This window comes from Vigna unguiculata, chromosome 3 (assembly GCF_004118075.2).
Source record: "Vigna unguiculata cultivar IT97K-499-35 chromosome 3, ASM411807v1, whole genome shotgun sequence".
NCBI classification, from domain to species: domain Eukaryota; kingdom Viridiplantae; phylum Streptophyta; class Magnoliopsida; order Fabales; family Fabaceae; genus Vigna; species Vigna unguiculata.
In genome coordinates, this window is record NC_040281.1 from 13,915,108 (window position 1) to 13,931,512 (window position 16,405).

The 16,405-nt window shown below is 32.3% G+C and overlaps 1 protein-coding gene across 1 annotated transcript; it reads left to right on the plus strand.

The window, feature by feature from the left end:
- The first annotated feature begins 868 nt into the window (after nucleotides 1–868).
- Nucleotides 869–2,482, plus strand: LOC114175054 (cannabidiolic acid synthase-like 2). The gene has a single exon (XM_028059809.1). The coding sequence runs from the start codon at nucleotides 869–871 to the stop codon at nucleotides 2,480–2,482; it is 1,614 nt and encodes a 537-aa protein (XP_027915610.1).
- Nucleotides 2,483–16,405: the final 13,923 nt, after the last annotated feature.

A 16,405-nucleotide genomic window follows, 5' to 3' on the forward strand; every position in this document is an offset into this window, starting at 1 on the left:
TTTTCAAAACTTCATATTTTCAACATTGTGAGTTTTTGGCTTTTTTGGTCTAAAATCAAAATTCAAATTTTTTAAACTAAGTTTTGTGTTTTCAATCAAAAAAGGAAGGATGAAATATTTTTCATCTAAAAACTTTAATTTTTAGTGTATTTTAGACTAGATTAACCCACACTTTTTACCAACAACATTTATATTAATATTATTTAAGATAGTTTTTAAGCCACGTCTAAATAAGTGTTGTCTTTACTATGTTTAGACTACATATTTATACACGTGATTTGTTTTAATGTTGTCTAAAATATTTTTATTATAAAATTGGAAACTGATACATTGAATTGAACCTACCAGCGGCAAATTCACAAAGTAGTATTTTAATATTTTTTATTTTTAATTTAAAATACTAATATATATTAATATATTGTTACAATAAGTTTTCCAATAATTGCTTTTCCATGAGAGAGTGTCAAAGTACAATTTTTATAATATTTTAAGTTAAAAGATAAAAGATTTTTCTTTAAATATTAATATTTTAAGTTATGAGATGATTGTTATTTTAAGTTACCATCCTTAAAGAATATTTTGTAGCTGAGTTTTGACATGATTTGTGAATTAAGTTTTTTTTTTATTCTTCTATATACCATTAAAAAGCCCGACAAAAAAACAAAAAAAAAAAATCTTTCCCACATTTTGTTAACGTTGGTCAACATTTCTCACATTTTACTTTTGGATGTTAACATCAACGATATTATATTTTGGGGGAAATGGTTATTTCACACGGAAAATTTTCTCCAAAATTAAACACCAAACTACTATAAATTAGAGTCTCCGCACTGCTCTTTATCATAGCAACAACAAACAATCCACAGAAATGAAGCATTTAAGCTCCTATTTCACCTTCACTACTGCCATTGCTCTTTTATTTTCATTTGAACCTCCTTCACTTCATACTCCTGAAAACTTCGTTCAATGTCTTTACAACTATCCCCATATCACCGACTCAATCTCCAATGTTGTTTTCACACAAACCAACTCTTCGTACTCCTCTGTCCTAGATGCTCCCATTCAAAATTATAGGTTCTTCAACTTAAGCAGAAAACCCCAAGTCATTGTCACACCACTCGACGTTTCCCACATTCAAGCCACCATAATCTGCTCCCAACGCCATGGCCTGCAGATTCGAACCCGAAGTGGAGGCCATGATTATGAGGGTCTCTCCTACGTTGCTGAGGTTCCATTTGTCGTCCTTGACCTCATAAACCTTCGACAAATCACAGTTGACGTAGAAAACCGAACTGCATGGGTTCAAGCTGGGGCAACTCTTGGTGAACTTTACTACACCATTAGCCAGCAAAGCAAAACGCTAGGGTTCCCAGCGGGTGTGTGTGCCACTGTAGGCACTGGTGGCCACTTCAGTGGAGGTGGTTATGGATCCTTGATGCGTAAGTACGGTCTTGCCGCAGATAATATCATAGATGCTCACATAATAGACGTGAATGGTAATCTTCTTGACAGAAAAGCCATGGGTGAGGATCTATTTTGGGCCATTAGGGGAGGTGGGGGAGCAAGCTTCGGAGTCATCGTGGCTTGGAAGATAAAACTAGTTCCAGTTCCATCAACTGTGACAGTGTTCAATGTTGCAAGGACATTGGAAGAGAATGCAACCGAGATCATTCAAAAGTGGCAGCTTGTGGCGAATAAAATGGACGAGCGCATATTCATTAGGGTGGACGTGAAAAAGGTAAATTCAAGTGAACATGGAAAGCAAACAATACAAGCAAATTTTGTGTCCATGTTTCAAGGAGGTGTAGAAGAACTTATTCCATTGATGCAAAAGAGCTTACCGGAGCTGGGTTTGGATAGAAAAGACTGTACTGAGACTAGTTGGATTGGTTCAGTTGTCTTCGCGAATGTTGTGTTAGGTGGATCTTCAGTGAATGAAGCACATGAAGTTTTGCTGAATAGAACTCGATTTCGTGAACGAATAATAGCCAAAGCAAAATCTGATTATGTGATGAAACCCATTCCTGTTGAAGGATTACAAGGGTTATGGCGCTTGCTTTATGAAGTTCCAGATGGTGAGCTTGAATTCGCCCCTTATGGAGGCAGAATGTACGACATTTCTGAATCTGAACTTCCATTCCCACACAGATCTGGATACATATTTCATATTCACTATGCGGTCGTTTGGAGAGAGGAAGGGGACGAGGCTGCACAAAGGCATATAAATTGGATTAGAAGAGTGTATAAATATATGGAACCTTATGTTTCAAACTCTCCAAGAGCTGCATATCTTAATTACAGAGACCTTGACATTGGGGTAAATAACAATGGCTACACCAGCTACGACCAAGCTAGCATTTGGGGTGTGAAGTATTTCGGTAACAATTTCAGGAGATTGGCTATAGTGAAGACCAAGGTTGATCCTCACAACTTCTTCAGAGACGAACAAAGCATTCCTACCCTATCCGATGAAGAAAATTAAATTAACTATAAACCATCTAGTATCTACAATTGAAATAAAATAAATGTCATATATTTGTATTTTCAGAGTAATCCAAGTATTTAAAATTTAAAATTAGATAAGACTCAAATCTTACATTACTATTATATCATTTCAAGAAAATATCACATTATCTCTAAAATAATATTCTTGATAAAATTGATAATATTAGAGTGTGACCTCTGACACCAGAGTTGAATTGTTTCTAAAATAAATAATTGTAAAATAAATAAATAATCAAGTTTGATTAACTCTATTCTAACAATAACTTTTAAATAAATAAAAATATTTGTGTTAATATTAGATTAACTTCACATATTCAACCATAATCAAGTCTACTTAGCAAGTACTAAGGGAATCTGCTTAATAAACTTAGTCAACTCTAAGTTGAGCTAATTATTTTTAACTTATTTTAAAATTTTAAAATATTTGCATTATATTATCCTTGAATACAAAATATTAAAAATAAGTAAGGTCCATGTAGTATGAATTGACGCTTATTTATATGTTATGAATTCATACTTTTTTTGGGAATGAAAAGAAATCGTGAATTATTTTTAATCTAAAGATTCAAATTTAAAGATATTTCCTCATAATTTCTCTCTTTCTTATTTTTATATAAATTTTCTCACATTAATCTCATTCATTCACACTTATCTTGTTGATTTGCACTACTTTCCTTCATCTACACTTATCTTATTCATTTATTACAATTTCATTTATCTATTTTTTGTTTTATTTTTAATCTTATAGAAGCATTTTATCACAAACTTTGTTTTTTAAATTACTATCATTAACGTTGGTCACACTAACATAAATTAAATTAGTATTAAAAATAAATTTCATTCATCACTACAATAAAAATCATTTTAAGCCTAAAATATAAAAACTTTAGTCTAATCTTTAGGCTATAGTTTTTCAAGTGTTGAACTAAGTTGGTGTGGTCATAAGTAATTGTCACATGTATAGAAAGATTTCTTTGTTACATAATTGTAACTTCATTAATCTAAAAAATTGTCTTCGTAGTTTTCATCATCTTTATGATTTTAAAGTTACAAATAACATTAAAATGTAGTATCAATTTTTTTCTAACATGATTCCCCAAGTTCCTATAACAAAACAAAAATTTATACTAAAGTAGTGCAGGAAAGTGAAACAAGATAACATTTAAAAATCATATCGGCTGAATAAAAGCTTAGGACTTTGATCAGCATAAAAACAAAATTTCTTTCAATTGTCAAAATCCTCACATTAACATAGCAACTCAGAATTTCTTTCAACATTACAAGACCAGGACCACTAGAAGCCAACTAATTCATTATTGCCGTTATAGTCATTATCTGCAGAAGTCCTTGAGTTCCATGTCTTAGGTTCTACCAGTTCAAGATCCCACATTTGAATAGTATACAATACAAGTTTCATTATTCATCTGTAAAATAAAAACTAACACAACAGAAAAAAGTGCTAAGAAAATAGCTGCTGCAAACCTCCATTATAATAATAAACTATTATTAATTAAAGCATTTATTAAATTTGTTTGTCGTTGAAGAATATCTTAATCGACTATCATATAAGAACAAATCCTTTATCATTATAATTAAGACATAAAACGAAGAAAATTTGAAATAAATCCAGTCTATATTTAATCAGCAAGTTGTGAGACGCCAGAAGGCTAAAGCCCACGCAAAAAATTATGAATATATAAATATTAATTAAGTTTAATTATTAATTTGGTTTCACGTTGAAAATGATAAAATTGAATTATTGTAAAAACTTGGGACACTAAATTGAATCAAATTTTTAAATAGAGGGACTAAATTGAAAACAACCAATGTTAACTTGACTCGTGACACAATCGTGACCTGCCACGTGGTAATCGTGACCTGCCACGTGGTAATATATTTTTTAAATAAAAATTCTTAAATTGACACATGTCACAACCGTAAAGTGACACGTGGCAGTTTATTTTTTTTTTAATTTCAAAAAAAATTTAAAAAAAAAATTAAAAAATTGAAAATTTCACAAAATGACACATGACATGTACAGAGACGGTGTTAGCATCAACTTAATGGTAGGGACCAAATTGAACGTTTTTAAAGAATTAGAGGACCAAATTGAACCAAAAAATAATAAGGGAACCAAAATGAATCAAACCAACAAATAAAGGGACCAAAATATTAATTAAGCCATAATAATAAATATAATATGGAGTCACTTTGTAATACATCTTATAGATACATATTATAATGATGATGTAAACATACAAAAATAACACTATTACTTTAGGAAACATGCAAAACCTAATTCTTAAAAATATGGATTTAAACTCAATGTAGTCCAACCTTCATATTCTTCCCTTCATTTTGATCATATTACTAGTTAATTTAATATGGTAGACCAAGTTGATGCACATAACTAGAGGTGTCAATTTGGCACTTAGCCCATGGGCCAGCCCTGGTCCACTCTTCATAAAGCCCCAAATGATGGGGCCAAAAAAAAAGCTCCAGCCCCCAAAGCCCCCTCTCTAGTGGGTTAGGGTTAGCGCTAAGGTGGGTTAGACCCCCCAAATAATACCACATTAAGCCAGAGTCAAAGATCTTGTTGAGCGACCCACACGGGTTCGAAGAACAAAACAGGCCCGACGAGCCAAACATGTCCAATCACCCAGACAAGTCCGAAGCCCCAGACAGGCTCGATGACTCGGATGGGCCCTAGAGCCCGAAGACCTAAATCAGCACAACAAATTGGACGGGTCTGACGACCTAGACGTGCCTGATGACAACGAGAGGCCTGACGTCCCGGATGGGCCTAACGACCCGGACAAACACGATGACCTGGACGGGCCCAACGATCCAGAAGACCTCGAAGATCCGGAAAGGCCCAACGAAACGGATGAGCCCGAAAACCCGAACGAACCCACAACCTGAATGGGCCCGATGATCCGAACGGGCCCGATGACCCGGACGGGCCTGACGATCTGAAGGAGCCCGACGACCCAGATAAGCATGATGATCTCGACGGGCCAAACGACCTTGATGACCCGGACGAGACCGACTACCCAGATGGGTTCGACGGTTTTGACAGGCCCAATGATCCGGACGGGCCTAACAATTCATACAGGTGCGACGACGCGAACGGACATGACGATCCAGATGAGCCCGATGACCTAGATAGACACGACGACCCTGACGGGCCCAATGACCAAGACAGGTCTGACATCCCGGACTGGCCAGACAACCCAGACGAGCCCTACGACACAGACAGACGTGCTTGACAATCCAGACTGGCTGACGATCCAGACAGGCCCGACAACCAAGACGTGCCCGACGACCCGAGCGGACCCAAAGACCCAGATGGGTCTGACAACCTGGACGAGCCTCACGACTCGGACATTGTGCTTGCCGGGGTCGTCGAGCCCGTCTGGCTCGTCGTCCTTGTCAAGGTCGTTGGGCAGGTCCGGATCGTTGGGCCTTTTCAGGTCGTCGTGCTTGTTTGTGTCGTTAGGCCTATCCCACATATAATAATATATTTTAAAATATAATATATTTTTCATGTTGAAGATGAAAGCCCATGGATTGGCCCTGACCCATAGGACTTTTTTAGGATTTTTGACCCTGTGGGCTTCTTTGAAGGGGGCTTTTTTCAATGTGGGATTTTTTGGCCCTAGCCCACTTGGGTCAAGACCAAGCCTTGTGGGCTGGGCCAAATTGACACCTCTACACATAACTTATGCATCATGTTTAATCAATCAATGTTATCATTCTTATTGCTTGTTTCACGTGTTGCCCATGTAAATCAATAGTTATCATGTTTTGTATATCCTTGTTTTTGCATACATCACTAACAACAACTTAATACATCACTAATAGTAGCTTATACAACTATCTATAAAACCAAACCCATATTAAGGTAGGCAAAAGGAAATGCTAGAAGTTTCTACCTTCAATAGTAGAAAACAAGTGGTTAAGGCCTTTATAAATTTTATACAGAAGATGCAAACAAAAGCACAATGCATTGTGAATAGTTGTCTCTAAACCATATGAGGGCCTCCCTAACTTATCAATTGCTTTCTCTTATTAACTTGATTTTCAAATTAAGTACATGTACCTCTAATTCAAATGACACTACAAAAAATAGTGTAAATTGCGATGGTTATTTTTGTAAAGTGTGACAGTTTTAACTGCCACAATTTACTTATGTGGTGATTTTGAAAACAATCGCAATTGGTGTCGCGATAAAGTATAATATGGCGATTTCAAGCGAACCGCCAACAACTGCCACTTATTACATTGTAAAAAGTGACAGTTTTTTAGAGTAAATTGCGATAGTTAAAACTGTCGTTATTTGTTAAATGGAAAATAAATAAATTAAAAATAATGACACTTAAAAACACCACAATTCACATTATATTCTGAGGTTTATAACTGTCGTAATTCAAATATTTTATTATTTATTGTTATCCACTTATATTTATAATTTCATAATTGAATAAAAAAATTAAGGTTAAATTATACTTTTAGTCCCCATTTTCGTAGCAAAATTTGAATTTGGTCCCTCAATTATTTTTTATCTTAATCTGGTCCTTATTTTGGGAAATTTGACCCAATCAAGTCCTTTCCGTTAGTGGTGGAGTAACGGTGTTAAATGGGGTGCCACGTGTCAGCTTCTGGATTTTTTGAATTTTTATTAATTTTTTTAAAATTTTTAAAAAAATTAAAATTTTGCCACGTGTCAAGCTGACATCGTGCTACGTGGCAGTGACAGTGCCACGTGTCACTATTTGGGAGGTGCCATTTTCTCATTTTCAATTTGGTCCCTGTATTTTATTTTTTGTCTCAATTTAGTCCCAATTTTTGTAAAAATTGTGCAATTTTGTCCCTCTTCAAATTGAAACCAAATTTAATTTTTATATAAATATGCACAAATATTTTTATCAAAATTGATATTTCAAGTAAATATTTTTAACAAGATTAAGTTTATTTTAATTTATATTTTACGTTAAACTTTATTTAAAATTGTTTTAAAGTTTTTAATAGAAAATAATGTTAATAAAAAAATTCATAAATTATATTGATATTTTATTACATTATACTTTAATATTATTTTTATTTGAATTTATATTTTAAATAATTGCATATTTTTAAATGTGTAAAATTCAATAATTTCTATACAAATGTTTTAGTTAGTATAAAAATAACAATTATATAATTTAAGAAAAATTAACTAGTTTATGTAACAATAAAAAACAAATAAATTTAAAATTTGAAAACAATTTTAAGTAAAATTTAATGTGAAACAAATTTAAAGAAACTTGGTTTTATTAAAAATCTATAATAAAAATATCAATTTGAATAAAAAAATCAAATTTAATAAAAATATTTGTATAACATTTTATAATTTTTGTTTCAATTTGGAGGGGGACGAAATTGCATAATTTTTACAAAAATTGGGACTAAATTGAGACAAAAAATAAAATACAGGGACCAAATTGAGAATGGGAAAATGACACCTCCCAAATAGTGACACGTGGCACTGTCATTGCCACGTGGCACAATGTCAGCTTGACACGTGGCAAAATTTTAATTTTTTTAAAAATTTAAAAAAATTAATAAAAAATAAAAAATAAAAATAAAAAAAATTCAAAAAATCCAGAAGCTGACACGTGGCACCCCATTTAACATCGTTACTCCACCACTAACGGAAAGGACTTGATTGGGTCAAATTTCCCAAAATAGAGACCAGATTGAGATAAAAAATAATTGAGGGACCAAATTCAAATTTTGCTACGAAAATAAGGACTAAAAGTATAATTTAACCAAAAATTAATAATGAAAATTTAAAATACATAAAAAAGAATGATACTACAAAATAAATGAATAAACATTATCTTTCATTAAACATAACAAAATAATTACATCAAAGTTTTTATCTTAAATATTCAAATATTCAAAAGAAAAAAATATTACAAGTTCATTATACAATTCTACAACTAAAGTTTTTATCTTAATTCTAGAACTATTTTCATCACTTGATCGGATTACATCACTTGAATATGGCACGTCACTTCCAGCACCACACCTAGTGCCTACAATAAAAAAAGAAGGAGCATGTAAGTATTTGAATTAGATAACAATATAATAAGTCCAAATAATATTCTTTTCTATATTATATTCATTAGCATTGAGATGTACCTAATTTAGTTCTTGACCTGTACGCTCTTTTCCATATATGATACCAGCCAGGTCATATAAAGATATAAATGACGCAATGTTGCAGATGAAATGTGTGGTAAGCAAGTTCAATTTCCCATAACGGTGCAATTCACTTCAGTTGGTCAGAATAAAAATTAAATATTTTTTTAATGATATTAATTAGTTAAATAATAATGCGTATAAGTAGTTAAAAATTTTATGATGATTTTGTTCATTGTAATAGGACGTAAAAGTTATTTATGAGAGTGTGTGCCATAAGGAGGTCTTCTTCGTTGTCGTTTACTGGTCCAAATTTAATGCCTGACCCTCACATGCGACACAAAAGACCAAGAAGACGAACTACAACTCGTATCCACAACAAAATGAACCAGTCACTACCAAATAAACCAAAGAAATGTTCTTTTTGCAGAAGTATTGGTCATAATAGAAGCAACTGCCTAAATAGATAGTGAATTTTATTTTATGTAACTCTCGTAACTTTATTTTACCGACTTTTTTGTTCATTTTTATTTTAATATATATCATCCAAAAAATTATTGGATTTCATATTTGTTATTAAAAAAACTTTTTCTTTTCTTTACATTTTTATATCTATTTTATTCTTCTATAATTTATTATATACAATAAAATTTTAACTTCTTTATTCAATTTAATATTATCAGAACCAAATAATATGAACTTCTTTTACAACAATACGATTCAACTAAGTCTTGCCATTATGGAAAGACTTTGCTACAAATTCACACTAAAATTGTGCCATTACGGTAAGACTTTCTTTGTAAATGAAATCGTCCCATTTTGGCAAGACTTTTGCTTCCATGAAGTTTTATCGTTCAAGCACGACTTTGATTATTCTCGTAATTACTTTTTACCAAATATATTAAAGTCTCTTTAATTTGGCACGACTTCAGTCTGCTTAACTGAAGTTATCCCATTTTCGCACGACTTCTTCAACACAAGACGAAGTCGTTCTATTTTCACACAACTTACCTCTGTTCAGAATTTTAAAACAAATTGCACCAATTTGAGAAATAAGATTTCAAATTGCACCATTCGGAAAAAAAAAAAAACGGGAAAAGTGATCATGGATACTAAAACGATAGTATGGAATGTCAAATCAGCATGTAATTTTGAAAAATATAATCTGTTTGTATAGAAAAATAAATTATTTTATATACCATATATTAAAATATTAATTAAATGAAAGGATAAACATCGTAGAGTACAATTCACCGTCAAAAAAGTGATTCTACTAATTAATTAAGAATTTTAATCAAATTTGTCCAAGAAATTTATTAAAGCTATAGTAAATGATAAAAGAAATAGAAATTTGGGTACCTTGCAAAAGCAAACAGCCCAAATGTTTGGAAGCTTATCTAAGGGGAACCTAGATATTTGGAAGAGGAAGGAAGATGGGGAAGGTGTTTCTACAGTTAGATCTGCCTACAACAAGTTGCAAGGAATCTTGGAAGAGGGAGTGAATGAAGTGTTTGAAACATTGTGGAAAACAAGGGTTACCCCGAAGGCACAATTATTAGGTTGGAGGATGCTTTTGGATAAGCTCCCAACAAAGGCAAAATTAATAGCGAAAGGGATACTCTTACAACTTAGCCTATGCGAGTTTTGTTTGGAATGCGAGGAGACCGTAGAGCACTTATTCTTTTCATGTAAAGTGGCCCAAAAGGTGTGGAATATGTGTTATAAGTGGTTGGGATTAAACATAGTATCTCACGTTAAGGCGACGATTAACTTTCAACACTTCTTTCTTCTTAACCTGAACAAGAGGCAAAATATAGTATGGCATGGAATGTGGTTAGCAATTATAGGGGAGATTTGGAAACACATGAATAGGGTAATATTCAAACAAAGTAAAGTAGATCCTACTGAGATTTTTGCTCTTGCCCAAGTCATGGCCTGGGTTTGGATGAAACACAAAATTCCAAGTGTAAAATTCTCGTATAGTGATTGGTGCTTATCTCCGTATACTTGTTTAAAAACTCTTTGATATGGTAGTTGTTGTGTGTTCAAGTGTGCTAGGTGAACAAATACAGGATTATAGAGGAAGGAAACATGGTATTGTAAGATCAATAGCACCAGCTGGTTGAAGTCTAATTGCGGGATCAAATGAAAGACACATATGTGCCTTTGAACTGATGAGGAAGAGGGATGTTTGTATGAGAATATAATAGTTATCTTGATTCACAATTGCACATTTTGCACTATGTCAGAAGTTGTTTCTTAAAGATGTAATGGAATATGTATAGGGATGTGTAGCAAAGGAACGGTTGTAGGACCTTGGATGACAATAAATATGTGCCTCTGGGCTGGTGTGAGGGAACAACTTAGAATTTCATATCAAGGATGCATATTTTCGGTTTGCTTCGAGGATTTCAAGTAGTCTTCCATTGTCATTTTTTGGGTTTGGTAGATATGTGATTATGCCAAACTAGTGCATCAATGTGTATAGGACAACTTTTTGTATAAGGGTTAGAACACCCCTTAAGTGTTCTTTTTAATTTTAATTCATTCTTTGCTGATAAAAAAAATGCTCGTAATCAATTTGTCCAAAACATAATTGGAAAATGAAACCATTCAATCCCTTTTTATAAAGATATCAATAGTCTACATTCCCGTGACCTTGTTGAACCAGAAATAAAAAGAAAAGTAAACCTTCTTTTCATTGTAAGATGAGCATGTGGTATATTTTCCCTTCATAATCTTTACTTTTGGTGCACTTAGTTGGAATCTATTATGGGGAATATCACAAGACATTCAAAGTTATGAGAATAGAAAATATTTAAATTTATTTAACATTCTTAATTACATCTAAGAGAAATAATGTTTGGGAAAAAAAAACTTGTATCCTGGAGGAGGGGTATTCAAACAATTATACCCTCAAGGATTGGGCAGTGTCGCTCGTAGTGCTCCATCAAAGTCAGATCAAGCTTCAACCTTGTTTGGTATATGGAATTTCTGTATTAAAACAAAATTTGCTCTAAGAGATCATCAGAGCCCTGAAAAAATAGAACGCAAGAGTAAAATGACTTGAATCCTTAAACTAGGAACTAACATTTAAGAGGACTGACTGAAATTGTCTTCGGTACAATATTGTCATCTTCTCCAAATGTCAAATCACTGTAAGAAAATGTTTTATTAGTAACCAATTTTACTGACTAAAAGTTATTAGTTACTATAGTGACCAATTTAGATACTAATTTACAAAATTAAAATTTATAGGTTACTAAAATAGTCACTAATATAAATAAAAAATTATAATTAGTCACTAAATTTGTCACTAATTAATTAGAGACCAATTTAGTAACTAAGTTATTTTTGTAGCAAAAACTTAGGTAGCTAGTTAGTGACCAATTTTCTTTGGTAGCCAAAACTATGGTAACTAATTTTAAAAACTAATTTAGTGACCAATTATAATTTTTTATTTATATTAGTAACTATTTTAGTAACCAATCAATTTTAATTTTGTAAATTGGTCACTATAGTGACTAACAACTTTTAGTCACTAAAATTTGTTACTAATAAGACATTTTCTTGTAGTGTTACCCTCCCTTTGTTCATTCTTATCACTGCATAACAATACACCATGGTTTGAACTTCAATTGACGGAGAAGTAAAAAATATGACCCAAAACAATTATTCAATATGAATCAAACAATGATATCCCATAATTAACTCACCACAATCACTGATTCAATGACACTAAATTGTTGGGTCTTTTGAGAAAGGATCATTGGGGAGATACAACACCAATGAGCATAAGCTCAACCTACACATAAAGGATTGACATCACTCTTAATCTAAAACCTTAAGGCGATGGGTTTATGGGCCTTGATCCTTATATTGTGCTCAACTTCCTCATTTTTACTCAATGTGGGATTTAGACTCACACTTGGATTCCCAACCATCTCCCCCTCAAGTGTGAGTCCCTTCACTTTGGTACTTCCTTCTCGAGCTAACTATCGAGTACCTTTTTTCTGTATTGTTCTTCTTCTATTAACGGGACACACATACCTGACCCACTGTCAAGAAGACTTTCGATACAGGGCCTCGTTTAAGCCGGCCACCACACGAACCTAGCTTTGATACCATTGTTGGGTTTTTAGAGAGAGGATCACTAGGGAGATACAACACCAATGAGCATGAGCCCAACCCACACATAAGAGATTGACACCACTCTTAACCCAAAACCTTAAGGTGATGGATTTATGGGCCTTGATCCTTATATAGTTATCAACTTTCTTATTTTTACTCAATGTGGGACTTAGACTCATACTTGGATTCCCAATACAAATTAAATCTGCAAAGCACCTTGCTGGTTCAAACTAGAGTCACGAATAAATAACGGTACAAAAATTAGAAATTGAAAAAAATGAATTAAGAATGCATATGAATTAGCATCACCAACAAGCTGCCATGTCTAGTTTGTCTTCTAAGTGGGGAGTTAATTCCCACAATTTTGAGAAGTAGGTATGTAGTAGCTATATTTTATGATTGGGAAATAGAACAAATACAAGAGTATCCAATTACCCTTTCTCAAATCCTGGAAGCCATTCTACCATTAAAAAGAACATGGTAGAATTTTCAATCAATCTTTTTAGTCCCAAAAAGATAAAGAATAGTGTAATCCTTTTGAATGTTCATTCTACAAAGCTACAAATGAAACAAAAAAAAATAGCCACATTCTTAGAGTGTAAGGAAAATTGGGTCATAGAATCACCCAAGTGCCATTGAGTGGAATCAAAATGGGCATTGATGGAATTAAATAGAACCCAACCAATGGTTACTTTATTTTGAGCCAACTAACAAATTTTTAATCGAACTAAATTAGGTTACTGCGATTCGGAGGAGTCTTTTCTAACAGATTAATCTGTCGGTAATTACCGACGGAGCAGTTTGTCGATAATTATTGATGAGTCTTTTCGACGAATTATTCTATCGTTAGTTATCGACGGATCTAGAACATTCGTCGAAAAAATTTAACGACGAATGTTTCAGATATTTGGCCATCGATAATCCGTTGGTAAATACAAAATATCGATGGATTTTTGCCTTCACTAACGAATTACTATCGTCGGTAATTAACATTTTTCTTGTAGTGCATGTAACTTGTTTAAATTTTAAATTTACTTTGTGTAATTGTCAAAGGGGGTTAGGAAATATAAATAGGTTGATTTTTGTTTTTTGCAAGGGTCATAAGTCTTGGAAATAGTACATACAGAAATGCCGCAAACAAGAAAAATAGCTAATTAATCCAATGTTGGTTGTTGCAATTTTGTCACTACTCTCATGGACTTAATTGACAAGTTGCTTTACTCTTCCTTGATAATTCAATTTCTGTTAGCTATTTTTTATTCTTTACATTTCAATGCAATTAATGAAATCCATTTGTCATCACCACCCTATATATCATTTCTTGATTCACGATCTTAAATTTATACTTTATCCATTGTACCTTTGTTCCCATTTCCATTGTTACTAAAAAACCAAAAAAGAAACAAGGAGGATTGTGTTAGAGGGACATACACAAAAATCCTAATTGACATTAAAGTAAAACTAAGATTGAATTAGTTAGTGTTTGGGTGTGATTAATTCACAACATAAGTGATTTCTACATCAAATTGATCTGTTTGTAGAAGCTTAAAGAGAAACACCTTAGTTAGATTGAAAAACAAATGTTTGTTAGCCTCGTGGACAAAAAACTCTCATCAAATCGATTTAGTTTTGGAATAATATTGAGAATATGATTAAAACTAAATTCTCAAGAAACACAACTCAGTTTTGGTTGCAAAATGAAACATTGAGATTTAAACATTGTTAGAATCATTACCTTTTGGCTAATTTCAACTAGGTTATTTTTTTTAGGATTAAATATGTTTTTGGTCCCTCAAGTTTTAGTGAAATTTGGAATTAGTCTCTCTTCAAAACTTTTGACCAATTTAGTCCTTCATCTTTTAAAAGACGTGAACTTAGTCTTTTTAATCAGATTTTGTTAAGTTTATCTAACGTTTCAAGTGCATCTCATGATAGTATTGAAATTGTTTACACCATTTAACATATTTTAGCTTCAATGTTAACTCAAATGTTATCATAAAATGTGTTTAAAATGTCAAATAAACTTAACAAAATTTGGTAAGAAGGACTAAATTCACGTATTTCTAAAGATGAATGACTAATTTGGTATAAAGTTTCGAAAAGGGACTAATTTCAAAATTTATTAAAACTTGAGGGACCAAAAACATATTTAACCCTTTTTTTTATTAATGGTGATTAATGTTTTTTTTTAAATTGTTACGATGATTTTATTTATTTATTATTATAGAGCACTGTTATTTCTTGGTTGATATTAATTAGAATTTTCTTTGTTAATATGATGGAATATATATATATATATATATATATATATATATATATATATTTCTTAGTTATTATAATTTTTAAGGGTCTACAAATTGATAGTAACAATAAATCCATTAAAAAATATTAATCTCTTTAAGTAACAATAATAATCATTCGTGATTAAAATAACATTGATTAAGAACTACAATAGTAATAATTTACATTAATAAAATAACATAAAAAAAATCAATAGAATAATTGTACCATAATCATACCATAATCATAAGAATAAGATATTTTCAAACAAATCTTTAGAAACAAATTTTAACATGATGTTGTCATCCCAAAATTCTCTTTTGACGGCTTACTATCGAACGATATACTGTGAAAATTGTAAAAAGTTTTAAAATACAACTCATTCCTCTCTTGTGTTTTGACCTATTTTGCAGAAGAACTATTTTATCATAGGTAGGGTATATGTGACTAGGAGTTGGTTTGCTTAAGTTCTTCTAGGGGAAGATGGAAACATTGTAGTCAAACCGGTAATTATGAATCCATCATTTGTTTGATGTTTAAGACCCTTATGGAGTTGTTAAGTGGATATTCATTATGACAATCTAAGTGTTTGGCACCTTCACACTTGCACACTTGAAGAAGGATAAATTAGAAGCATGAGTGGAGGGGGTATATCTTCATAGGATATGCTAAAGGAGTGAAGGGGAAAAACTTATAAACGTTGAAACTTGAGAAAGTTAAATGCTTTATAAGCATGGATGTCACATTCGATAAGACTCAAATGATTATGATGTGTAGAGATCCATAAAAAGGCAAGGGGAAAAATCATGAGATGGAGTCTTCTGACATTGGATCAAATCATTTAGAGGGGTTAGACGATGAAGTATTAAACAATTGAGAATCTGCTAGAATCGCACAGTGAAATGTTCGCGTATGGACAAAAACCAAGAGAGGGTGAATTGGTTTAATTAATAAAAATTAACACTTTAAAATTTTTCCCAAAATTTACCATTTCAATTCAAAATTATTTCCTTTAATGTTACTACAAATTAAAAAATAGTTAGGAAAAAGAAGATTAACATAAGATATTTATACTGGTTTGGATAAAAAGACCCTACTTCCAGTTCTTAATTACTCAAATAGAGGGATTAACTTAATAACTAAAATAAACCACAGTACAATCAAAGATAAGAGAGTTCAAAGGTTTGGAATACACCTCTCTTGAAGACACAAAAGATGAAGAACACTTTCTTTGAGTCACACAGAGGATAAGCAGGTTCCCTAGAGACAACAACACTACTCAATCACATAAGAACCCACTTAG

Coding starts and splice junctions, on each gene's coding strand:
- LOC114175054 (XM_028059809.1), top strand. CDS start 869: ATGAAGCATTTAAGCTCCTATTTCACCTTCACTACTGCCATTGCTCTT.